Raw genomic sequence first — 25,125 nt, 5'->3', positions numbered from 1 at the left:
GGGTTAAATTTGCATTGGACTATGGGACAGATAGGGAAGATGCTAAATTAATAAAAATACACTTTTTAGTATAAAATACCTACATCTTAAAATGTGCCCTATTGCAGTTTTGCCTTAGTAGTTGCACCACTGCACCTTCAAGCTGAAACTTAAGATAATCACACCCCAAGGACCTTGCAAGACCATTGATTGTGCAATGACACACAAATTCCCTGGGAAGCATTATCTTCCACTGCAGCCAGCATGCCTTTATCTCCCAGGATAAGGGACAGTCTGCTGCAGTCACATAGCAAAGAGGATAAGGTATTTTAAATATTTACAAACGGCTTAGAGACACTACTCCATCTCAAGATGCAGTAGGAATTAACTGCCAACAGAGAAATGTTTAGGCCTAAAATTTCTCCATTTCTTTCCATAAAGCCTCTAAAAGACATGAACTGCATAGGATCACTCTGAGCCCTCACCACCCAACCTGCCTGCCCCCAGCTCCACCTTCAGCCCATGCTTCCAGCCCAGGTTTTCAGCAGCTCGATACAATGCCTATTTATTAAAATATAAAATGCCTATTTATTAAACTTAGCATGGCTGTATCTAGTACAGTAATGGCTGTATCTAGTTTAAGTAAGTGATTAAAAACAGAAGTCACACTTCATGGGAATAAATAATTTATGGATGTGGGGGAAATAGCATTCCTAGGCCTAATTATATGGAGGACATGCTGGAACATCTGCTGGATTGACAGGAACATTCTATCCTTGCACCACAAGGTCTCACTGCAAGCAAGGACAAGGCAACTGCCGCCCAGCCAAGGTGATCCATCTGCTGTTACTGCCTCTCGGGCCATGACTGTGTGCCAAATCCTATATCCCCCAGGTTCTTCAGGCAAGGACAGACAATCACAAACCCTCTTTCTTTACTGTGTTCTTCTGATAGGAAATTTGGCTTCTTTCCACTGTTTTCTACATGGTTTAAAAACTTCACTTTTGGTGTAAATGCTGCATGTTGCCCCACCTGCTTTTCTGAGGGGATTAAGTCTTCAGTCTTTCTTCAGTCTGTCTGAACCACAAGGGGACCACGTGGACTCCATCTTTTGCGGCTTTCTTTTCTAACACTCCAGAACAGCTTCCATTCTCAGCAGCTGTAGTGTTTTCAGAAAGGTTTTCTCACCCTGGTTATGTTATCCTGCCACAGTAAGAAAAGGATGGAACACTTATATGCCAATAGGGAAGAAAGGGCAGACAGGTCCCTAACAGCACATGAATGCTTGACAAGATTTTGGCCAAATATTCAGATTCTCATTATTGAAGGCCATAAGGTGAGGACCAGCTTGTCCTAGGTTGACTGTATGATGCCTTTATCCCCAACTGTCTGCCCTCTTTATGTTGAATAATAAGTTTTGCACCTTTAAGGCTTGTTCCAGGAGTGAAAGGGGGGGAAGAAGCGTGGAGTTTGTTCTCAAGAACTGCACTCCCTCCTCCACATTCCTGCTCCTAGACTGTGTTGTCTGCAGACGGACAGACAGCGAGACAGAGCTCTCCTTTGCTTTTCTAGTTAGTTGTAGCTAGCTGAGGCAAAGAAGTTCCCTGGACTGTGTTTTTTTCCCTTTCTCTGGACCTGCTCTGGACTGAACACCAGCAGAGCAGCAGCAGCAGCACCAGTGGCCCAGCGGGCCGGGCCTGGGCTGTGGCATTTCCAGCACTGAGGGACTGAGCAGAGACTGAGTGAGCCCAGCTGCAGCCCAGGGGATCTTTCTGAGTTTGTCTCTCTCTCTGGAGTAGCAAGAAGTTTTATTGTTTAATATTGTTTAGATTTGCTTGTTTAATAAACAGGTTTTTTCTACTTTTTCCTCCAAGGAAGTATTTTTTCCTGAACTGGCTGGGGGGCGATTGAATCTGCTTCCTAGAGAATCCCTTTAGAGATTCTCTTCCAAATTTGCCCTGAACAAGGACACAGCTGAAACCCAAAAACTGAAAATGCTCTTGTACAGATTTTCTTCAAAACCAGCTCGAAATTCAATGAAATAAAAAGAATAAGCATCTTTCAGGAATACAGGGTTAATTATCAAGAGATAACAGCATTCCAGATCTTAATATTAACAAATTTCTTTACTTTTTTCTGCAGACACATGAAACCATCTTCAGGCTGAACTAACAGAGACATATTTTTCTCTGAGAGGTATTTCTTCACAGTCAGTTTTGTTTCCATGTTAAAAGCAAGATGGCCATGAAATGAAAGTCAGGGACAAATGGAAATGTCAAGTCCCCAACTTTTCTGTGCTTTAAGGTTAAACCTTGAATATGGTGATAGGGAGAAAAAAAAAAAACAAAAAAAACAAACCCACAAAGAAAAAATACCACAAACAAGCTGCTGAATTTTGAAGGACTCAAGCAGCTAGAACTGCTTGTGCTTCAAAACTGGCCAATAATAATATCAATGTAATAAAAAAAAAATAATGTTGGAATACAGCTGGTCCAAAGAGGTAATAGGACATTTCTACTCCTCATTCCAAGACAGCAATTTCTCACAGCATTTTAAACCTTCTGATGGTTTCTTACACAAGCTGGGTTTCGCCACACGACCCGAAGAGCTGACATCCTGGGGCAGGAATGCAGGCCAGGAGTAAAAAAGTAACTACAGCAAAGCGAACTCAGGTGCCCGAAGGCAGGAATGCCGAGCTCCGCGTTACAGAGTAACGTGAGAGGAGCTGGGGGAGCCGGGGCGGCGCTGACCCCGTCACCCACTTCTGCTCCCCCGCACATTGTGCGGCTCTCGGCGCCAGCCGCACTCAGGATTCCAAGGGCGCTTCTCTTTCTGGTGGGAAAGCCTAATTAGAGATTTTTCAGTGGTTTCGATCTAGAAATGTTTCACAAACTGTAACTCTCACTGGGTAGAAGGAAGGGGTTTTAATGTGTGATTTACAGCAAAATAACTGAATGAAGGGGTAATCTACAACCAGCACTCACCCTGAAATGCGGTGGGACTAGGGACAGCACCAGGTAGTGAGCAGCCTTCTCCACTTTGCAGGAAACACCCCACAACTGCAACCATTTATTCCTTGATGTGTGAGGGAGGTGTCTCATAGTACCTCATCGTCCTTGCACACAGACAGAAGCAATTCACCCCTCCTAATTCTGTACTCATTTCTAGCATGTATTTTAGAGAAATAGAACAGCTTGCAAACAATTTTCTTCTCAATTACCCTACAGAAATAGTATGAGTCACTCTGGTCTTCCAAAACATTTACTTGCTTGTAAGGGAGATGTATTTATCAGGCAGCTATGAGGTAACCGTGTCTTTTTTGTTTTCTTCGCAAATAGAGTTAACACTCCACTCGGTAAACCTTGAAACCTGAGCTAACTCTGTTTGCCTTTAGCACAGCAGTTCCTGCCCTCCGCACACCAAGATCACAGGTGTCTCAATCCTGACTTGGGAGACCTAGAAAGGCTTACTATCTACTTTAAAATTATTTTGCTCCAAACAACCCTTACTAGGATGGGATTTTACTCATTATTTTTAGAATAAATATCGAATATAAAACTGAGTATTTTTAAAATCCACACCCTTATAGTTTGTATTGCACAGAGCGTCAGGGACTCGGTTGTACAGACACGAGCGAGGACTAACCTTGTGTGAGTGCACACAGACCAGGGGCTGGCGGGGGATGCTGATGAAACAGGATGAAACACGATGGATTTCCTCAGCAGCCACTCATGCCGTCACAAGGCGGGTGACTCGCTGCTCAGCACCGAGCAGCCGCCCCGAGCTCCCCGCTCCCGCCTGTGTGTGCGTGTGGGGATGTCAGTGCTGCCCCTCAGCAATACCGAGCTCTGCTCTGACAGACGGACCCGCAGGTGCCCGCACGGCACCGCGCTCACAGGGAAGCGGCCGTGGCTTCCAGCGCCGCGCGGAGGAGAGCGGAGAAAAGAAGGGAAGGGAAGGGAAGGGAAGGGAAGGGAAGGGAAGGGAAGGGAAGGGAAGGGAAGGGAAGGGAAGGGAAGGCACAGGGCAGCGAGGCCGCGGCGCCGCCTCCCCTCACGGCCGCCCCCGCGCGCCGCCTCCCGCCATCTCTCGCGAGAAGCTGTTCTGGCCGCGCCGCCTCCCGGCATCTCTCGCGAGAAGCTGTTCTGGCCGCGCCGCCTCCCGCCATCTCTCGCGAGAAGCTGTTCTGGCCGCGCCGCCCCTCCCTCCGCGGGCCCGCTCCCGCCCCGCCCCGCGCGGCCCCGCGGCACATCCGGGCCCCGCGGTCGCTATGGTCATGGCGGAGGGCACGGCCGTGCTCCGGCGGAACCGCCCGGGCACCAAGGCCCAGGTGAGCCGCCGCCGCTGCCCCCGCGGCCGCCGGGCGGGTGGGCAGGGGCAGCGCCGCCGCCGGGGCCCAGCGGCCGGCGGGCTGGCGCCGAGGGCCGCGCCGGGCCTAGCGGGGCCGGCTTTGTTCGGTGGGTGCGGGGGAGCGGGCCGGGGACGGCGGCGGCTCCTCCCCGCGGGCTCGGCGGAACGCGCGCTGCGGCAGCGGCCCCGCGGCGCGGGGAGCCCGAGCGCTGCCGGGGCTGCCAGGCTGCGGTCGGAGCGGAGGTCGCGGCCCGGCCGGCCGAAGGAAGCGGCGGGGGCTCGGCCGGGCCGGGGAGCGCCCGTGACAGCCGGGCGGGAGCGCGGGCCGCGGCAGGCAGGGCGGTCCCGGCGCTGTCAGGCACCGCGGTTGTTACTGCTCGGAAAACACCGAGAGCACGCTCCCAGCCCCTGACCCTGCACTGGGCTCCGAGCGGCAGCTCGGCACCGGCAGAGACCGTACCTGCCTGCCCATCCCACAGCGAAGTCATTCCTTCCCTTACGTAGCTGCGCTCAAGCAAATTCTGCTGTCACATCGCTTCTCTTAATCAGAATTGAATTAGTTTCTGAGGTTTCACGGTCAGCTGGAAAAAGGTACACCTCAAACACGGAAACTGCATTTTTTAGATTATTTCAGAGAGGTGATCTGTCAGACCTTTATGTGAGACTTTCTCCTCTGCTTTTGGGAGGAGAACTCATTGTGGGAAAGGAGCAGTGTAAGACACGTGTCTTCTCCTGTTCTTTGTCATAGCACAGAGGCAGAATTATTACACAACCCTGTAAATCAGGTCATTCTATGCATGTTTCATCTGTGAAGACATAATGTTGTGTGCCTTTGATAAATTTGGGGTATTCTGTAAAAGAGCTGGACAGACCTAGGTTTGGTCAAGTATTATGAAGTTTATGTAGATTGAAGAGTTTTGTGTACAGTGATGATAATTTCTCTCTACATAGACATGACTTTTCTTTGTATATGTTTGTATTTAATGTTTTATTTTGGATGACACTGGTATAACTATTCAGTTTGCAAATACAATTAGGTAATGATATTTCAACACTGGATATGCTTGAGGTATTTTTTCCAGGGTTGACTTACTCTCTCAGGAACAGATTGCTAAGCTTTGCTCTTGGGACATTTTCAGTGAGTCATTGCAGTTACTGGGATGACTACAGCAAGCTGACATGCAGCATCTCTGCATGATATGAGGGAGTAGCACCAAATTTTACATGTGAAAAATGCACAATAAGAAAATGCCTATGGTTGGGATGATCGTGGGTGCAGCATGTGTGGACTGCTGCAGAACACAGGTGCAGCTGGATCTGAGGTGAAACTTCTGCAAAGCTTTATCATTAACAGGGCTGATAAGCACCCAGGTAAATTAATTAAGGCATACTGACCTTACCAGGGCTAAGGTGGGAATGTGGTACCAGGTTAGGCCAGCACAGCGTTCCGTGATCTCAGTTCAGAGATGTTTTTCTTGCTGTGTCACCACTGGGAGTTTTAGTTGCATAACCAGAGTATGCTGCTGCTCTCTGCAGACCTCTTGTTCCCCATTGCTACCTGGTCTAACACCTGCAGTGGGTGCTGTGAGCTGTATTTAATGTAACAAATGCAGGCTCTGGGTGCTCACCTGCCGAGTCATGCAGAGCTTATCCTTCCAAGGTATGCTGCTGTTGCAGTGCTGGCAGCATAAATCCCATCTCTCCCTCTTCCTGCCAGGACTGTGTGCTGCTTCTGTTCAGATGCAGCTTCCTGGAATTGTATAAACTCCATCTATTTTCCTGCATGCTCAGGCTTATTGTAGGCTGTATGCCTTTCTTCCTCTCCCTGTGGTTTTGTTGCATTGCTTTAAATTTTCTTTTTTCAAAACAGGATTTCTACAACTGGCCTGATGAATCCTTTGAAGAAATGGATAGTACATTAGCTGTTCAGCAGGTATTCCTACTTACATGAAATGTTGTTAATGAGTGCAGTTTCACAGGTTTTGTGTTCTGGTATATAAAATTAAACAGGGTTTGATATTTATCTGCTTAGGGTGTTGCTGCACAGCAGTGAATTTCCTAAGTACTATGTATATTAACAAATTAATGGTTAGTTTTGTTTGCAGAAATAATTCAAATTCCCATGTCAGATTTAAACAAACCAGATTTAGGAAAATGGTGGGGGTTTCTCCATTTGTTTACCTTTTTTAATTTAATCAAAGTATTTTTCAGATCTGACATTTTTATTACCAGTTTCCTTAATCTGCCAATCTACTTTTGAACTTTCTAGTCTGTCAATCATTTGAGTAAAAACTAAACCTGTCCAAGATGTAATGTCCTAAATACACTTTCTTACTGTAATTACAATATCTAGTTTTATTTCTACTCCCCCACCCAGTATATTCAACAAAACATAAGGGCAGACTGTTCCAACATTGATAAGATCCTTGAACCTCCTGAAGGCCAGGATGAAGGTGTATGGAAGTATGAACATTTAAGGTAAAAATCCATCTTTTGTTAACATTCTGTCTTGGTTCTAAGTTTTGTTCATTGATGCTGGTAGTAAGTCTATTTGAATGTGACATATCAAAGCTAACTTAATTTAAACTTGATTTTTCTACTGTTAAATGTTGGTATTCTTTTCTGATTTCCCTGTTATTTCTAAAGATTTATAATGTGCTCTGATCTTAGTGTTTTTTTTAAAGAAACTATTTTTACGTCACTTCTTGAATAGGAAGATATAGTAATGAATTTCCATAGCACTTTCTCACAGATATTGTCAGTTCTTCATCTCCACTAAGAGGTAATGAAATTTCCAGATGCTCCCAATGCTTTTTCTGAAACTACCAGGCAAATGAGGCAAATAGGCAGGGATAGCAAGTCCCTGTACCTTAGAGTTCTTTTTCTGCTTGTAAGGAGACAAACCTTTTTGTCCACTTCTGTTTTTTTTAGCTGAGTAAAAAAAAAAAAACATCTGCTGATATACAGATCGGAATGTCTAAGCTGTTTTCTATGAGATATTTGTAGAGAGGAAACAAATAGCTTATTTTGATGGTGCTGTGTTCAATTTCTTTTAGACAATTCTGCCTTGAGCTCAATGGACTAGCTGTCAAGCTTCAGGTAATTGTTTTCTTGAGACTTGAAGTTTGTCAGGGAGGAGACTTTTTTGTTTTGTGTAGATTGCAGAGACTTCTTCTAAATATATACACACAGGGCTAAGCAGTGGTTGGAGGTTTTGTAAGATTTTAAGGGCATATGGGAAATAACCATTCTGGGGGGTGGACAGGGCAAGGAAGTTATTGGAAAAGATCATCAGATTTTTGCTGCTGGGTTTTTTTCTTAATTGAACTATTGTTTTAACAGAGTGAATGTCACCCTGACACATGTACTCAGATGACAGCAACTGAACAGTGGATTTTTCTTTGTGCAGCTCATAAAACTCCCAAAGAGGTATGGATATATTTTGCAAAACTGATTCCAGTGATGCAGGAATTTTCTTTCACAGTTCGGAGGTTCATGGAGAGCCTGTTAGAGGTGGCTTCTTAGTCAAACTGAGAGCTTATGTGGGTTGAGAGTATCACTTGAGCTACTCTACCATTCTGTAGTGTTTTACAGAGGAACAGGATGAGGTAAAAGGGAACTGCTTTTTTTTACCTCAGTATTAGCAGTTTTGCACATTCCCCTTTTGTCTCTGGGTTGGTGTTGACCCTGCCTGAAACTCAAAGGAAGAAAGCTCTTTGTTTAACTGATAGAAGAGTCCATGCTGAGAATGGGCTCATCTTCAAATGTTGGCCTTGATCCACAGTGTACACCTGACACTCCAGACGTGACTGCATGTGCTCATTCTTAGGGCACTTACTCCAAAAAGATGGTGGAGTCATAAAGATGTTTCTAGTCAAGTGGGTTTATCAGCATGGCATTAGCTTGTCTTCCTCCATGTCCAGTTAGTTTAAATTTTGTTCAGATCTTCTGTTAAAGCACTTGATAAATTTTTTTTTTTAACCTTCAGAAAGTCTTTGTTGCTTTTGGTTATGATGGTAGTGCAGTTTGTCATATTTATCTTCTTTGTATTTCACCTTCCAGAATAAGGGATTGGTTCTTTTTAACCTTATAGTTTCTGTCCTGTAAGATCTTTTTTCTTGTTTTGTTCTGCTTTTACTTTTCTGAGACGTTTTGATTTAGCCAACTTCCCACTCTCTCCTTTAACCCCTATCCCTGGTCAGCATCTAGGCATGTCTGGCAGTGTGGTCCTCAGCTACGACAGAGAACTTCAGGCTTCTTTTTATCTCGGAGCATGCAGCATTCAGCTCCTGTTTTCCATGGCAGCAGCCACCAACTCATGCTCACATAGGGGGTGATGGAACCTTGAACTGCTGACAGAAATGTACAACTGACAAGTCTTTTCCCTTAAACTGGTGAATGGACAATGGACAGACATTCCTTCTCTGAGTCTGGCTCAGTTACTCTTTTCTTCCTTTAGATGTACTTGATTGCAGAGCCAGGGATGGCTTGTTACACACTTAATTACATATATGATTTTAGTTTTCTTTGCCAAAGCAAAAAGCACTGATAGATTTAGGTGCAGGTTTGGTTTCAGAGCCTGTAAAAGAACAAGTCTGGCAACTTGATTGTGTGGGAAACAAATGAGCTGTGAGGTAACAATCATCTTTCCTTTCAGTGTACTCCTAGCATGTATTTTTATTATACAGCTTTGTTCAAGGAGAGGCATAAAATTCACTACTCATGTGCATAATGGCATTGCCATAGTAACTTTTTTTCCTGAGATCATTTACATGGGTTGTGAAGCAGAGAAAAGAAATTACTCACTTAAAGAGGAAATGTAGTTATACCAATATATATACACCTATATATATATATATATATATATATATATATATATATATATAGTTATACCTTTAGAAAAGCTGTGTGAAACTTATGGGGATAAAAATGACCAATGAAGTTCAAAGCATCAGGAAATACAATAAAATGTTTATTTTTAAACAAGTCCTGGCAATGTCATGCATGTGCTCACTCACTCTCTGTTTCTGTAGTGTCCTGCTATAGACTACACCAGGCACACACTTGATGGAGCTGCATGTCTTCTGAATAGCAATAAATATTTCCCCAGCAGGTAAAAACATTTTCTCTTGGGAGGAGGGAGAGAAGGAGGGAGGAGGTTGGAAATTAAGACATTGACAAAGCCCAGGGAGAATTATAATGCATGTTTCATGGGCTACTATTGGAACTATCAAAAATCCTGCAGCTCTTAGGAGTTGGGAGGCCTATTGCCACTTCTAAGCCAAGGAAGAATTCTGGCTTATTCAAATAGTTTGCCATTTACTGGAGCTAAGGGATGCTTTTTAGGTAAAAACTGTTTTAGTAATATCTGTTAGTGGCATGGGGCTTCCATTGGAGTAGCACCCACCCAGACAAGAGGATGGCCTTGGGACAGATGCTGCACCTCAAACTCCTTCAACAGGACAGCACCAAAACCCTCCAGAAACCAACACCAATCTACTGTGAGACATGGCAATCCCAGAAGACAGAGACAAACAACTGAATAGGCAGGTCACATCAAAGAGAACTCCCTGCCCAAGTCAGAATTGTACTTCTCAAGGAATTCAGTATGGACAAGGAGGTGCAACTGGACGTGTTTTTTTCTTTGCCCATAAACCCTAGAAACCAGAAATCCAGCCTTTACCAGAATTGATGATGATTAATTACAGAACTTTTTTTGTAGTCAGAGTACAATTTATAATGTGGAGCTTGCACCAACAAATCTGAATTTCATATGCAATTGTACAGAATAGTTTTAACAATTAAAATTTGTGTCAGCGTGTTCCTCAGTAGTCATTTCATTAGAGCAGTTGTGTAACCTTTCTCCTGCTGCTTACAGGGTTAGCATAAAGGAATCCTCCGTAGCCAAATTAGGATCAGTGTGCCGAAGGATTTACAGAATATTTTCACACGCTTATTTTCATCACCGGCAGATATTTGATGAATATGAAGTAAGTAGTTTGAAATTACATCTTGAAAGCAGAGTATTTACTGAAGTTACAGCTGTGATGGAGTTGTATAAAATACTTTAGTCCTACTAGAAGATCTATATTCAAATGAAGGATTGATTACGGTTGATTCCAGTTTTACAAGAACTGAAAAGCTGTTATACTTACATAAAGACATAAACATTCATTTATGTGATCAGTGTACTCAGTTATGGTTTCCCTTCATTTAGATAAAAGGCCAGCAAATTCATATTGTATTTAAGTATTCTGAATGTATTCAAGCACTGAGTGCAGTTAGTACTGCTTATATACATATATATACATATATATGTATATATATGTAATCCTGTTTCTATATTAACTGTAATTGTGTAACTGTAAAGGATCAGAGTAATTGAGGGCAACTTGTGCATGACCAGTAACCTATTTTTTTAATGGGAAAGTAAAAATTAATAGAAAGGAGATAAGGGGTACAGCTAAATATAAAAGGGAATCTTTGCCAAATCCCACTGAAGGTTTCTGGAACAAATGATTGTGCCCTGTTGTGCTAGAGACAGACAAGAATATATTTAAGTATTTAAAAGTATGATTCTGAAATTCCTCCTACACACACTAAGTGCTGTTAAATTGGGCTGTGACTGAAGCCTCAATTTCAGTAGGTTTCTTAGTATTTGTAGTAACTATAAGCAACCAGTAAAGATATAAAAGAAGCAATGCATTTAGTATTTAAGCTTGACTAAGACCTGTAAATATACTGAGACAATTATATAGAATCAGGCTTTTTGTTTAGCATGTTCCTCATAATGGTTTAAAATAATCCTTCTGTACATACTGTTTTTTTCCCTTTTTTCACCTCCAGAATGAAACTTTCTTGTGTCACCGGTTCACTAAGTTTGTGATGAAGTATAATCTGATGTCCAAGGATAACCTGATTGTACCAATTTTGGAAGAAGAAGTGCAAAATTCAGTGTCAGGGGAGAGTGAGGCATAATGGGAAGAACAGTACAGAATCCTGTACTGAATATAAACAAAACATTAATTATCTACTGTATATATCACTTTAGACAACTCCAATCACGTATCCTCATAGCTTTGTTTAGTATACTTTTTGTATGCTGTGTGCATTGCCTTTTAATATGGGAAATACTTCTAAGTTATTCATGAGCTGTATATTCATCAATGTGGCACTCATGGTTTTTAAATAAAAGTAGTAGTATCTGTTTATAATGCCTGTTAATAAATAATTTACAGTTCTCTAAAAATGCTGCTAAACAATCATTGAATTACAATCCTGAAGATGTGTCCGATTGGGTGGGGGAGAAAGTGAGATAACAATTTCACAGCAAGCCATTTTGTAATGGAGTAGCTATATTAAGTCTTGGTTCAAAGATTATCACCTTAAATATATATTTCTGCAGGAAGCTTCTTGCAATGTAGCTTATTCCTAACTTACCTTTTTTTTTTTTTTTAATGGCTTTGAAGATTTACTTCTGGATATGCATATTGCTGTATGTGTATATCCAGATACTAAAAGGATCTATAGTATTAGCCAAAAGGACAATTTCAGTATGGTATTGAACATATATATTCTTGATATATATCTAACACATTTTCTGGACTTTTTTTTTGTCAGCAGTGGAGGTTTGTGCATAGCAGGGGACAGGTGCTGTCCTGTTAAGGCACACTTCTGCTGTTCTCCAGTCCACAACATCTCTAAAGAAAACCTGTGCATATTTATGGCAACTGCTTACAGATTATACCTCAGCTGTTCATGTTACACTACATAACACACTGGCACAGTCTCTGCTTGTATTCCTAGTCAAAACATGCTACATACCTGAAATATCCAATCTGATTCTTTGCAAGTTAATTGTGTTTTCAGCATCCATTTGTTTATCTTTATTTACCTTAACCATAATGAAAGAAAGATTTGGATTAATGTTTCTGGTTCCCTTCAGGTGTCTATTTCAAGTTTGCAGATTTGCAATAACTGACAATTTCCATGAGTGCTGCTTAATTGTGTTTTGTCTAGAGAGATAGAATTAAATATTTTAGAGATGCATATAAGAGAAATACTGCTAAGTGTACATGAATGCAGGGTATAAAAGTAGTAGCAGTGTTCTTGAATGAATTTTGCTTTGCTGTTTAAGAAGTTAGCTTGTTTCTCTGAGGTTGACAGGAGCCCTCTCTATTTCTTCCAGCAGGTCAGAATGGGCTAGCTCAGCTAGTTTTAGTAATTTACACTTTGTTTTCTACATTACATTTACATGGAAAGAAGGGAGTCCACATATTTTTACTAAGTGTTTTTTCATAATATACTAAACATGCCTTAAATTCTATTTTTCTTTATATGAATCAAGCACACCTCAAGCAACTGTTATCAACTGGATGTAAAGGGAATATAAACAATGAGAAAATTGAGAGACTAAGCTTAAGTACTTCAACAGCTGTGTTCTTCAGCAGCTTCTTGTCTCATGTTTATCATTGTATTTAACTGTCAGCAGGGTAATTGCATGAGATGTTGTCAGAGTGAAGTAGCTTTAGTTACTGTCTATACACTTAGCTGTAACTTGCCTTGTATAGACCAGGTTACCTGATTTTGACAGATACCTTGGAGTTTGTACTGCAGGTAGGAGGATGTTTTCTGGAGGTAGTAAAATGTATTTAGCTCGTTGCTGTCTCCTCTAGGACCATCCATGGTGTGGCTCCTTTGTACAGTCACTCTGCATGTGTATATTGGTCATGGTGACTGGGACAGGCAAAAACATGGGACTGGTGTTGCTAATTACATTTCCTCTACAAAATTGAAGAAGATGATGTGGTGCTCAGGACTGCATTAAGATTTTAAACCTCTTCCTTTCATGCTTTAAGAGTTTAACTTCAAAACAAAACTCTGGTATTTGAATCCTGTTTATTCTCATTCAGATTTGCACTGTAAAATTGTGACTTGCTATACTAAACTGATTTTATATAAGGCCTAAGTGAGACACTGCTTGTATTTTCCCTTGCTATTGTTTACATGAGTACTGTGTACACACATGTGCCTGGATGGTACCATAAAACTTCAGTTAACCTAAGCAAACCATTGATTTGTCTAATAAATATTAACAGGTTTAATTTAGACTTTACATCATAGGGAAACTGAGACTGTCTTTGAATTATATTGTAAAAAAAAATGATAAAATTAAACTGTTTCTTTATCCATACCACTATATTTTGACAAATTATTCTCTTTTTTGATCTTGTCTGAGAAAACAGACCCTTGGGTGCTCCCCCATCTCTGCTCCAAGGTGTGCTCAAGTCAGGTTGTCTTTCTTCTTTCCAAAGTAGGGAACTAAAATACTCATTAGGAACTTGCAAGTCAACCCTCAAACACTCTTCAAATCAGAATATGCTGGTTCCACAGTTAAAATATGGGAGGTCTAGAAGAGGCCCTCTAGCTACAGAATAAGCACATTTATGACTGCATGGCACAGACACAGAGGCTGTAAGCAAAGACTCACTGTCAAATTACTTCTTCCTTCGTCACTGGGGTTCCTCCTCACCTTTGTCTTAGCACATCTTCCAGCACATCAGCCATGGTGTTAAGCTGTCAAGACAGCAATCTCCATATTTTGCCTTCAAAAGATGAATATACTAATAACAGGGAAAACCTAATGAGCTTTTACTAGATGGCATTAACTCTATAAGGCTTTGCTGTTCAGACAAGACTGCAAAAAGGTAATTTTAGCTTGAGACAAGGTATACATTGATCTAACCCAGTTAATGTCAGTGTGAGACAAAACCATGAACTGGGAACTGATTTGCTAAGTACTTCTAATGGTGAGCATCTTCCTATATGAACTAGAGAAAAGATCTGAACCTACACAAAAAGAATATTTTACAGACCCAAAACAAGTGAAGCAGCCATTTATTGCAGTTGACCAGGTATGTAAATAAACTGTTCTGACAGTCACAAGTGAAGTACAAAATATTTAACTGTGGACAGTTTCTTCCTGTTTGTAAACATTAGAAAACTATTTCCTCTCCAAACAATTTAAGCATCAGAAAGTATAAACAATCTTTTGCAGAGGTTCATCAACATGGCTGCCTTCTGTTCTTTCTAAAAGTTGCAGAGCATTTCTGTTGTCACCATCAGGAAAGGGGTTTCCCTACTATTTCAAACACACAGGCTCCTGGCTGAGGTCTTGTTATTGACTACAGAAAGTGTACTTCTATTATTTTCAGAGAATTCTTCTGATTTACAAAGCTGCTTTACTTAATGGACAGTGCTGGTCACCATACCAGTAAAGGCAAACCTTCATGCTCTGGTTTGTGCCAGACAGGTGACGAGGATCTGAAATCAAATCTCCTATACCCAAAATGCACCCTCCCTTTTTCACTCATCCAAGTAAGACAGAGTTGTCTTTCAAAATTTTTTTACAAGGAACAAAATAAACCAGAAGATTTTCCATAATTTGTTTTAGAAGCATTTTGAATTTTTTCAGTTTCAGCATCCAAGCCTTAGAAGATGAGTGGTCAAGTGCATGAAGTCAGATAATTCTCGCGCTGTTTTCACACAGGCTGAGCAAGCAACTTGTCCTGACTGCCAAAAGCAAACAATTCAGATTGAGTATTTCTACATCACAGGCAACTTTGATACTATGAGACAAATGACATTAAAAACCCCAGCTGTCCTTAACAATCCAGGAATTGCTGAGTGGGTTCAGAGGAAACAATTTAGCATGGCTATACTGCATTAAAAAAGACAGAAAGAAATCCAGAGGTTTGCAGCATTGTCAACACCTGTGAGATTCATGAGCAAGGACTAAAGCATAGTTAAAACTGAGGGCTATTGAAAAAGAATTTAGCTTTATTTCATTTTAAAAGAAGTTTTTCTTGCTGAAAGTGATGTTCTAGTGCACCTGTGGACATCAAGGGTATACTCAATTTCCACCCCAGTTCCAAAACAGTCTGTCTTGTGTACATCCCATTAATTGTAAGGAAAACATTTATCTTAGAAAGACACTATTTTAATTGAATTTTGTGCACTTTCAACAGGTGATACGGGAAGATCTCAGTTAAAAGTGATTTTTATCCAATTAATGCATTCTAGAAAGAGTAACTGCATTAAACATACTACTTTATACTTTGTAACTTACTTAAATACTTACAAGCTCAGTTTCGGTTTAGGATTCACTAATATTAACCATCTTAAGCAAAGATCTTGCTTTATAAAAGGCACTTTAAAAACTAACTTGAAATACTCAGAACTGGAGCTCTGGACCAATTTTTGCCCATTTTACAGATTGGGCTTGTATGGAGAATGACCAATGGTTAAAATTACACACAAAAGTTTTGGAGAACTCATAAAAAATACTTCTAGAAGTAAAGCAACATATTCCAGGTTGCATGAGACCAGCTGTTACTCCATTTATAATGTGCCAGAGATAGCTGTAACTTCTATTTCATATTCTCCATCTGTGTCCTGTGGAGGAGATCCCTGCTGCCCACTGGAGATGACCAGTGCTCCCTGAGAAGTGCCACAAGACAAAGCAGCACTTGGGCAGGCTCTGCAGGGACACCTAGCCCAGCACTCTCCCTGTCAGCAGAGGGATCTTCCTCCCTTACAGTGCCCCCAGACAGGGAATGAAGACAAGGCTCATGCCCCACATCCCTGACCTCGAGATGCTGGTGGGAAAGCTGGGAGAACAGGCTTTGCCAGAAGAGGTTCCTTACTGTACCTCCTCTCTGAGGAACTCCCATCACTCCCCACAGCATGCAATGGTTAAAAGAAGTTGAAGCTAAATCTCCAGAGCTGTAGATTTTTTTGGAAGAAAAGCCCCCAACATGCTACAAACAATTAAGAGTTGCTCTTCCAAAGAAAAAATAAGCAATCCTGCCAGTAAGAATATTATAAGTAAATCGGGAAGCAGCTCCAAAGCAATATTATTTCAAGTTTCCCCTATGCTAATTATGTCAGTAGAATGGGTTTTCTCCCTACCCCCTAAAAAATTATACTTTTTTACTGCATGAATTAGTTTTGCTTACTGAAATAAAGCTAAGTTCTTTCTACACAGCTTTGAGACTTCAGCTGAACCTCCACTAACCTGGCCATCTTCTGGAGTGCTTATTTGGAGTTAATTGTTGGTGTTCCAGTCACTGCATTAATCTGCCCAGTGTATTTAGTGCCAGCATCTACCACTGTGGATTAGGCAGAGTCCCAGAGCAGCTGGTGGGATACCATCCACGGAGAACAGGGTGTTGGAGGTAAATAATTCATGACATCTATGTTTGCAGTGCAACACACATAGACAGGTACCAAAATCCCTGGGTGATGTGTGTGCTGTACTGCAAACATTAGAGAGTGGAGTTAGGAATACATTTGCTCAGTTCTGACTTATTTTGACTGAATTATTTTACACTAGTGTAGAGATGATGAGCACTTAGAATTTTTTTTTTTTTTTTGCTTCTAGAACTAAATTAAAAACGCACATTGTAGTTATAATCACATTTACTTCCTGGAGATGAATTTTTATTCAGCTTCTCCTCTGTAAAATACAGTTTCCAGACAGCAGCATAAAAGCAATTGCCATTTGTTCCTTTCCCCACAGCACCTTACCACCATTAACTTCCCTTAATGCAAGCAGCTCCTCCCCATAGTAAGGATAGAAGCACAGCAACTTGATCCTTTCCTCTGAACATCAAGTCTGGTATTGGATGCACCTCAATACGCTTTATACAGTGTGAGATACATTTAGCTGAGACATTTTATATATACATTCATCTAATACTGCCTATGAAGTTTAGCCTACATCCTCCTCTGCATTAGCAGCATCACACTGCTCTCAATGCTTACTAGGGAGCTTCTCCAACTAGTTGTTTACAGACTGCAAGTTATCTTTCAGGGGATGAGCAGTTCTTAATTTCCACTCACAAGTACATTATGAACACATCATTATAATACAAGTTATAAGCTCCTGGCTTACATGTACAAGGAGCCCTGTGAAAACTGCATAGGTGAAGTTATATTCCAGGAACAAGTTCCCTACCTACAGCCACTTGAGTTTTTCTGCCCATACTGTCTGAATGTAGCTTAAATTATTAACACTCTAGTGTAATACTTGACATTTCTCTAGGCTTTTGAACTTATGCAAGGCAAATAAAGTGAAAATTATATTAAAACTTAAGAATAGCCAGACAGTTCATTTTTCTCCACCAATATTTACAACGCCCTTAAAAAACCCCAAGAACAAAACAACCAAACAAACTCAAAAGCATTCCTCCAGCTTGTGGAAAATTCTAAACATCCTCATTCCTTTCTCTCTCACACAATTCAAACTGTCACTGTTTTGCAGCTTTTGCTTCCTTGCTTGTCAAAAGCATTAACAAGTTAGCAGAGCACCCAAATCATGTAGTTACACTATTAAAGACAGACAGAAAACCGAATTATTTTGCAGTAGTATTATTACTACAGTAGGATTAACACAACACAGACAAAAATACAAAAAGTGTTTGGGAAGAGTCATAGGATTATACCAATGTATTTAAAGTAGTGTAATTAAAAAAAAAAAAACAAACAAAAACATTTGTGTGATTTATGTACATGTCTACTTTATGCAGTTACTTACTCATCACATACATGTGACCTGAGTGACTCCATCCTCCTGGTCAAATTGTCCATCATCCAGTTCCCTTAATACTCCATCACTGCTACTGAATCCTGGAAAGCCTCCATAATGGGAGGATCCTTCCTTGATCCAACATTGTTTAGAAGGAGATAGGTGAAACTCGTCAGGTGGTTGTCCAGTTTCTACAGGGCAAAAAGTAGCTGTGTCTGATCCAACACTTCTGCTGGACACCTTGCCTTTTTCTTCCCCAGTCATTTGTCTTAAGGGTTTCTTCTGAAAAACAAGAGGATGTGGAAATGTTTGTTTATTTAGGGGAAAAGGAATTGAGCCAAACACTTTGCAATGATCATGGATAGATTTAGTGTAGCTGCATATTAATCCTGAGTGCAATTCTCAAGAAACATGCCATTATCTCAGGAGGAAGTTACAAATCCCACAGTAAATCTATGCAGATAGAAGTCAGTGGCTGCTCTATACAGCCATTTGAAATGGGATCTAGAGAGTCCTTGCACAGGAGGAACTCAGGATTAATACAGTCTGACATTAGTATTGGGACTGCCTGACATCTTTCCTGTTGAAGTGATGGTTGTCAGTGTCAAAAAGAAAAGCAAGCAGATCATGATTTCTGCAAACAGTAGACCTACCAGGCTATGCTAAGGGTTCTCTGAGGCACAACAATAAATCAAACAAAAATTTATCTCAGTTCAGCATCAGGAGCTACTTGAGTTCCTGAGATCTGTGATGATGCAGCATCTCTAGAGACAATGTCAGTGCCTTGAGCTACACAGAGGAGCAGGGTCAGCAAGGCAGGAGTGCCCTGAGCCATCTGCCTGGAGCCCTGCTCTCAGCACAAGCTCAGCTACACCAGGAGATGTTTGCCAGGGGACACTGCCCTGCCCACAGAAAGTGCACATATAGCCAAGAAGGAATCCAGCCTCAGAACAGGGCTGCATTTTAGTGCATGAAGGACACAATGCAGACACTTAAAAAAAAACCAGAACACTCCACAGACTTTTACTATGCTTTGGAAAGTGTGTGGCCCCCTTCTGTACATTGCTAAGCTTTTTCTCAAATCCTTTTGAAACAGTAAAAACAATGGCCTATGTGGCTAAAGGAAACATATTTAGGGAAGCTGTTACAGGGAACATCGGGAAATTAAACAAGGGGAAACAGCACTGCCTCAGGAGAAATAGAAGGAAATAAGTTTTGCCTGGATGCCAAAGAAAGAGGATGGAAGAGTCTGCATAAGGGAAATAAAGAAAAAGAGAAAAAAAAAAACAACAACCCCCTCAAGCACTGCATGGTTCAATCTTGCATTTCATCCTCTGAACCCTTTCTTAGAAAAACAAATGGTATGTGACAAACAAGAAGTCCAGAGAGACAGTACAGCTCTCATAACCCAAGAAGCTTTTGTACTACCACATAAATCATAAACCAGGCCATAACTCACTACCCCACAGATATACAAGAAGGCAGAGAGATGAGCTGTGAGGACATAACATATTCCATCCTCAGAAAAGAGACCCTGTGAGATTAAGAGACCAAGTAATGGGGGATTAAAATTATGGTGAAAACCAACATAATTGGCAAAACAGAAGGAAAATGCGACTGCTAAATGTTTTAGCTTCAGCCCCAGTTACCTATTTATCCCAAGCTAAATGACCTCAGCATAATGAAATCTGGTAGAGAAGCAGAACATTCACTGGTACTGAAAAAACACATTTTTGCTCAGATTTCAAACACCGACATCCTGATGTAAATGGCTACAAATCAGCTATTTCTTGTTTACTTTGAGTACGTTTACCGCTCAAGTCAAACTTTTTCCATTCCAACAAAATAAAACAACAACTACAAACCACATTTTATTTGTATAACCCAAGGAGGCTCATCACCCCACAACAGGGTGAAAGAATCTAAACAGTGAGTACAATGCTTCCTATTTTTAATTTAGCCATGTCTCAAAGATTCATCAGTTCCTCAGACTGAATGGTTTAACAGAACTGGTTTGTATTACATCTTTTGGCAGAATCCAACCTGTGACATAGTTACACTGCCTTTTAAAAGACACATAGTTAGAAGTGACATTAAGCCTTACCAAGGGAAAAAAGTATCAGGAGTTCATGCCCTTATTATATACAGAGTATTAAAGAAGAAAGCATCAGGAAAAGCATTAGGAGGTGCTTTCAACACAGATGGTAGTTAGGAAAAAAAGTCTACTGGTAGAATTTAGAAGAAGGTATGAATGGAGAAAGATTAAGACACTGACAAAAGAGACTAAACAGAACACTGAAGAGCAAAAAAGCAAAAGCTCCAATTCTGAAAATGAAGACATAAATTATAGTGTACAAGAACTATCTGGGAATTCAGACAGTGGCAGAGACAAAAACAAACAGGACTTGAACTGTACATGTTGAAGGCATGGTTAGTTCTTCCAGGCATGGAAGTACTAATTATCAGGGGACACAGTGAGAAGGAAGTTAGGCTGGAGATAAGCAGAAGCCTGGAGAAGAACAAAAAAAGGAAGAGTGTATTTTAGAAACACTAAACAAAGGAAAACACAGATTATGGCAACACACTGAACAGACAGTAAAAAAACCATAGAGAAAGATCAAATAGAAATATAAGAAATTTTAACAATTATGGAAATATTCATACAAACAGAGAAACAGCTAGGTATCACTGCCATATAATCATATGCCACGAATGAGTTTGTGAAGTTACCACTCCACTGCTGGACATGAGTGAAAACATTCCTAGCTTTCCTAACTGCTTAAGATTATCACAGGAAAGACATGTTAAATAGAGAAAGGCTGATCAGCCACTGAAAACCAGTGAGAAAGAACAGAAAATGGAAACCCATCACAGTACATCAAAAGACCTGGCAAAGAAAAGCCCACCAGGAGTTCACCCTTCTCTGGCCACAGCAGCATTTACTGCAGTACTGTGCTGGTGCAGTAATTGTGACAGTGACTTTGAGCAGAATGTGGAGACTGTCAGTCACTTAATTCTCAAAACACTTGATACAACCTCCACTCAGAAGGGACAAGGAATTGTTGAGGATCAGCTGCAGGAATTTTAAAGCCTCTGTCACACATTTTCATTCAACAACAGTCCTTCACCCCGATAACCTGCAGGTTACAGCATCCCTTGGAACACAGCTTAAAACTCCTTTCTTCTAAAAATGTGAAAGTAGATGTTTTGAAGGACAAAAAAATTTTCTGTTTCATGAGCAAGAGATGCAGGATTTTGATCAGAACTTTTAAGACTCCTGAAGACTTCCAAGGAAATACAGCATAGCCAGCCATGTTCACCTGAGACACAGTAATTCCTTAGCACAAAACAGATTTTTAGCCTGCTTATGCTTTTCTCTATGGCTTAAGAAATAACAGCTGAGGAAAAAAAAAAAACCGGTAATCCAGCTGCAAAAACCATCCCTGAACTTGAACTTGTTTGCAGGGAAACTGTGTTCTACCAGTTTTTTCCCCTGTTAATTCTGAAATTTAGTTTGTTTCTGTATCTTGCCATAATGTGAAGTACTAGTTTTTTAATATTAATACCACAAATATGTTACTCACCTCTGGTGTCTGGACAGCAGAACTCCACATAACAGGTCTCTGAAGAAAAATTACTTGCTTTGTGGCCAAATTTCCTTCACTAAAATGTAAAGAAAATAGTTTCCATGTTTTAAAGGCAATAATTGTCACTAAGATATTTGAAGTCAGCTTTAGGGTGGATGTTAGTTCACAAGTGAGAAGAGGACAGACTACAGAGTATTATCCAGTTTATTAATTCGTCAATGGTTCTATAATGATTTTTTTTTAAAAAACAGAAGCATAGAACTAGGTTAAGGTGACGCACATGAAAATATGGACAGAGCCGTAACTTGTATTGCCATAATTGGAATTATTCAATATGTTGCTCTTGAAAGTTTAAATATCAGAGCTACTTCTAATCCAAGTCTGCACATTTATGTCTGAAGCAAACCTTCACAAGTCTTTTTTAACTTAATCTTCACTGTTAAATATACAGCAACATATTACTACCTATTAATACCACAACAACCAGGCCCAATCTTCACAGATCCATAGCTTCAGCAAATCTCTCAATGCTTTGTGGTATGAAACTTGGGAATTGACATTCTTTACTGCTAAAAAGAAGTTGTAAAATGTAATCTAATGGACACAGCAGGATAAGCTTGGTGCCTCTTCACCTATGGATAAAGGGCTTCACCTCAGTTTTAATAAGCTTTGCATCAAGAATGAGATGAATGACACCAGGTGTTCTGTACGAGGTAGGTACCGGCATAGGGAGAAGAGAATATTTTAGTAAGAAAAATAAAGAAAAAGGAAAAAAAAAAAAAAAAAAAAAAAGCAAGCAACTTCAGTCCTGGAACTTTTACAGATGCTAATACTGTTGTGGTAGACAAGGCAAAGGTGTTGAGTTTTTTTCCAAAAGGAAATACTTTTAGACAAGTGAAGTTGCTCCCCAGACCAGGTATTACTGATATGATGTTTCATAAGCATTACATCCCCTTAGTAGTGGTGATAAATACATCCTCTAAGTTTTAATATATTTCCATCATCTTTCCACCAGAAATACATGTCACCACTTTGATAGGAGATATAATACAAACCCAACTCCATGTCACTGAAAGTGAAACAATTTCAAGACAAGAACTCCAGAATAAGAAGATTTTAAAATTTCCAGTTTTCTTCTAAGTATCAGATACTACATTTTTATAAGCTCTTCTCCCCACATCTGTTTCTGGGCAGTATTCAGTAAGATACTTAAGCATATAAAGGCAAAATACTGAAATTGTTTGGCAAAAAGTTGCTACAGATTTAAGAGTGCACTAAATAAAAATAGCAAAATAGAAACAGCAAAGATATGGCAGTTCATTTGAATTGTTTATGATTCTACCTATTCTATCAACTATAAAACTGTGTTATTATGCATAACATTACTAAGAACTAATAAAACAATGTAAGCTTTTAATTCAGTGTGGATATTTCACAAGGTTAACCACTGCAGACATGAAGTCAAGGTAACTGATGCATGTTTGACAACTGAAAATTATTTTGTATTTAACACTGGGGACTTGCTCCAACAAAAAAACTGGGATTAAAACTGTTCCTATGAGCTCAGAAGAGCTTGTTAACAGCCTGCCCCAGTACAGCTTCTGGAAGTAAGCTCTGTGAAAATACACAAACCAATACTATTTTCAGCATAAACAGCCACCAAGATCAATAGCTACTGATGATGGATTTGTGATGGTGTTTGGCCCCTCACAATCTTTTTTGCAGTCAGCTCAACCCAGGTCACAGCATATCTTTGCATGTCTTCCTTAGATGAGAACAGAGAACTGAAACTCCAGCTTATGGGAAAAACAAAAATGCAGGAGAACAAATTCATTTGTTTCCTTTAGCCTAACAAGGTTTCCTGTTCCAAGAGTTCCTACCTCACTATTTGCATTCATTACAAGAAAAAGTGTTTAGATTTTATGTCATTATAAGGAAATCTGCAAACCTGCAACCTTATTCCACTTGGCTAGGTATTTCTCTGCACCTCAGTTATGTCTCTTTTGATCAGTTGAAAAATGTCTCTTCCAAGCAACAAGGCTGAGCACAGTCCCTGGCATGGGGAAGAGCCTAAGGCTTATTTTGTAACAGTGTCTGCATTCCTTCAGAGAAAAGAAAAAAACCCAAACACTGAGCTACAGCTTGTACAAATTCTACTAGAACAGAAAAAGGACATGATGGTGAGTAGACAAGAAGTAAATTAACAAATTTCTAAGTCTGACCTTATTAAAATGCCACACACGACAAAGCAGCTATGAGCTTAATTCACAAAGAACTCAATGACAGTGGGATTTCCACAGAATTTAAATGAGAAAAAGTGCTTAGAGCAAGGGAAGCTCCACAGTTTCCCTCACATTTCTACATTCCCTCTTTTCCTTGTAAGTCACAGCATTTTGAAAATATAGATTAAGTGGTGAGCCAGGATAAATGAAGAACCATAAAGTCAGTGTTTTTGCAGTGCATTGCTCATAGTCTGCCCTGCCCATTTGCAGGGACAACAGTAAGCAGTGAAGGGAAATAAAGGTCACTGCAGAGTAAGGCTGCTGAAGCCTTTTTCCTGTCTCTTCTTTAAGAGTGATGAAGAGCAACAGAGACTCTTTTGTTGAAACACCAGCAATTTGTCTGCTTATGCTGTATGGCAAAAACTGCGTCCTCTTACATGTCTATATTAAAGTCCTCCAAAACAACCATGAAGCTACAAGCTCAGTAGTACTGCCAATAGCTCTGGTTTTTACAGATCCATTTTTTAAATGCATGAATATTTGACATATGAAGTACTTAAAACAGAAGTTAGACAAAATTTTCTTAAAATTTCCAAAGGGAATAAGAAGAACTATTTTCATGTATTCTTTATTTTCTTTTTCATTTTCACTTCTCTAAAAAATATAACTTTGCACTCCTTTGGAACTGGATAGCATCTAGACTTTCAGTTTTGAGACAGACACCGGCCTGGGATACTAAGTGTCCTGGCTTAAAGGATCTATTAAATGAAAAAAGTAAAATGCCTTCAAAGTAATTCTAGTTTTCAACGAGAAACATGTATGGATTTCTACAAACTCATGGTAATACTATACTAAAAAGTGCAGTAGCACTAATTTACGAGCGAAGTATTTTTTAGATACTCACCAAAGATCAGACATGAGGGAAAGTTTTACAATAAATTAAGAGAATAGGGAGACAGAATAGAGGAAAATACTACAGTGAGTAAAAATGGGGGTAATAGATAAAATTTTCTTTAAATACTATGCACAAATTCTTTTTTAAAAATAAACATGAAAGCATAATTTTGTCAGTTCATCCCAAATTGCTGCTTATTTCTGTTTTTTCAGTGTTTCTGAAACCTCTTAATATTCAGGCTGGGGTTTCAGGTCAGACTTTTGAGTCTGGGGAATAAAACAGCTGTTGAGCAACATAAAGTGTCCTTCTTTATTAAGACTTTTGCATTCCTAGGATAACCCACCACCATCACAGTAATGGCATCTTTCACAGCAGACACACAGTAACCATCCAGGAATTTTTTCTTCTCCTTAAATACCAACATCAATGCCTAAAAATAGTAGTTATCAATTACTACTCAGCCCATCAGAACAGGAAGACACTAACTGTCTGATTCTCATGAAT

The 25,125-nt window shown here is 40.2% G+C and overlaps 2 protein-coding genes across 3 annotated transcripts in view; one reads left to right on the top strand and one right to left on the bottom strand.

Annotated features, from left to right (window-relative positions):
- Nucleotides 1-648: 648 nt before the first annotated feature.
- The window catches only part of RFTN2 (raftlin family member 2), a 43,209-nt gene continuing 18,732 nt past the window's right edge, over nt 649-25,125 (bottom strand). The window contains exons 8-10 of one of the 2 annotated variants that reach the window (XM_021555414.3): nt 21,502-21,580; nt 17,927-18,199; nt 649-1,182 (exon numbers count right to left, since the gene is read on the bottom strand). In XM_021555414.3, the coding sequence (XP_021411089.2) occupies nt 17,930-18,199; nt 21,502-21,580 (349 nt within the window). In that variant the 3' untranslated portion in view covers nt 649-1,182; nt 17,927-17,929. Of the gene's footprint in view, nt 1,183-14,209; nt 18,200-21,501; nt 21,581-25,125 lie in introns of those variants that run through there. The other variant, XM_021555413.2, reaches the window with a different exon arrangement.
- MOB4 (MOB family member 4, phocein) lies at nt 4,181-13,528 on the top strand. The gene is made up of 8 exons (XM_021555416.2): nt 4,181-4,309; nt 6,200-6,262; nt 6,707-6,807; nt 7,386-7,428; nt 7,672-7,758; nt 9,363-9,442; nt 10,208-10,319; nt 11,176-13,528. The coding sequence occupies exons 1-8, from the start codon at nt 4,250-4,252 to the stop codon at nt 11,305-11,307; spliced, it is 678 nt and encodes a 225-aa protein (XP_021411091.1). The 5' UTR covers nt 4,181-4,249; the 3' UTR covers nt 11,308-13,528.

The sequence above is a fragment of the Lonchura striata genome, chromosome 8 (genome assembly GCF_046129695.1).
Source record: "Lonchura striata isolate bLonStr1 chromosome 8, bLonStr1.mat, whole genome shotgun sequence".
In the NCBI taxonomy this organism is placed as follows: Eukaryota; Metazoa; Chordata; class Aves; order Passeriformes; family Estrildidae; genus Lonchura; species Lonchura striata.
The sequence above is the reverse complement of the archived record's forward strand: the minus strand, read 5'-3'. Positions and strand labels throughout refer to the sequence as shown.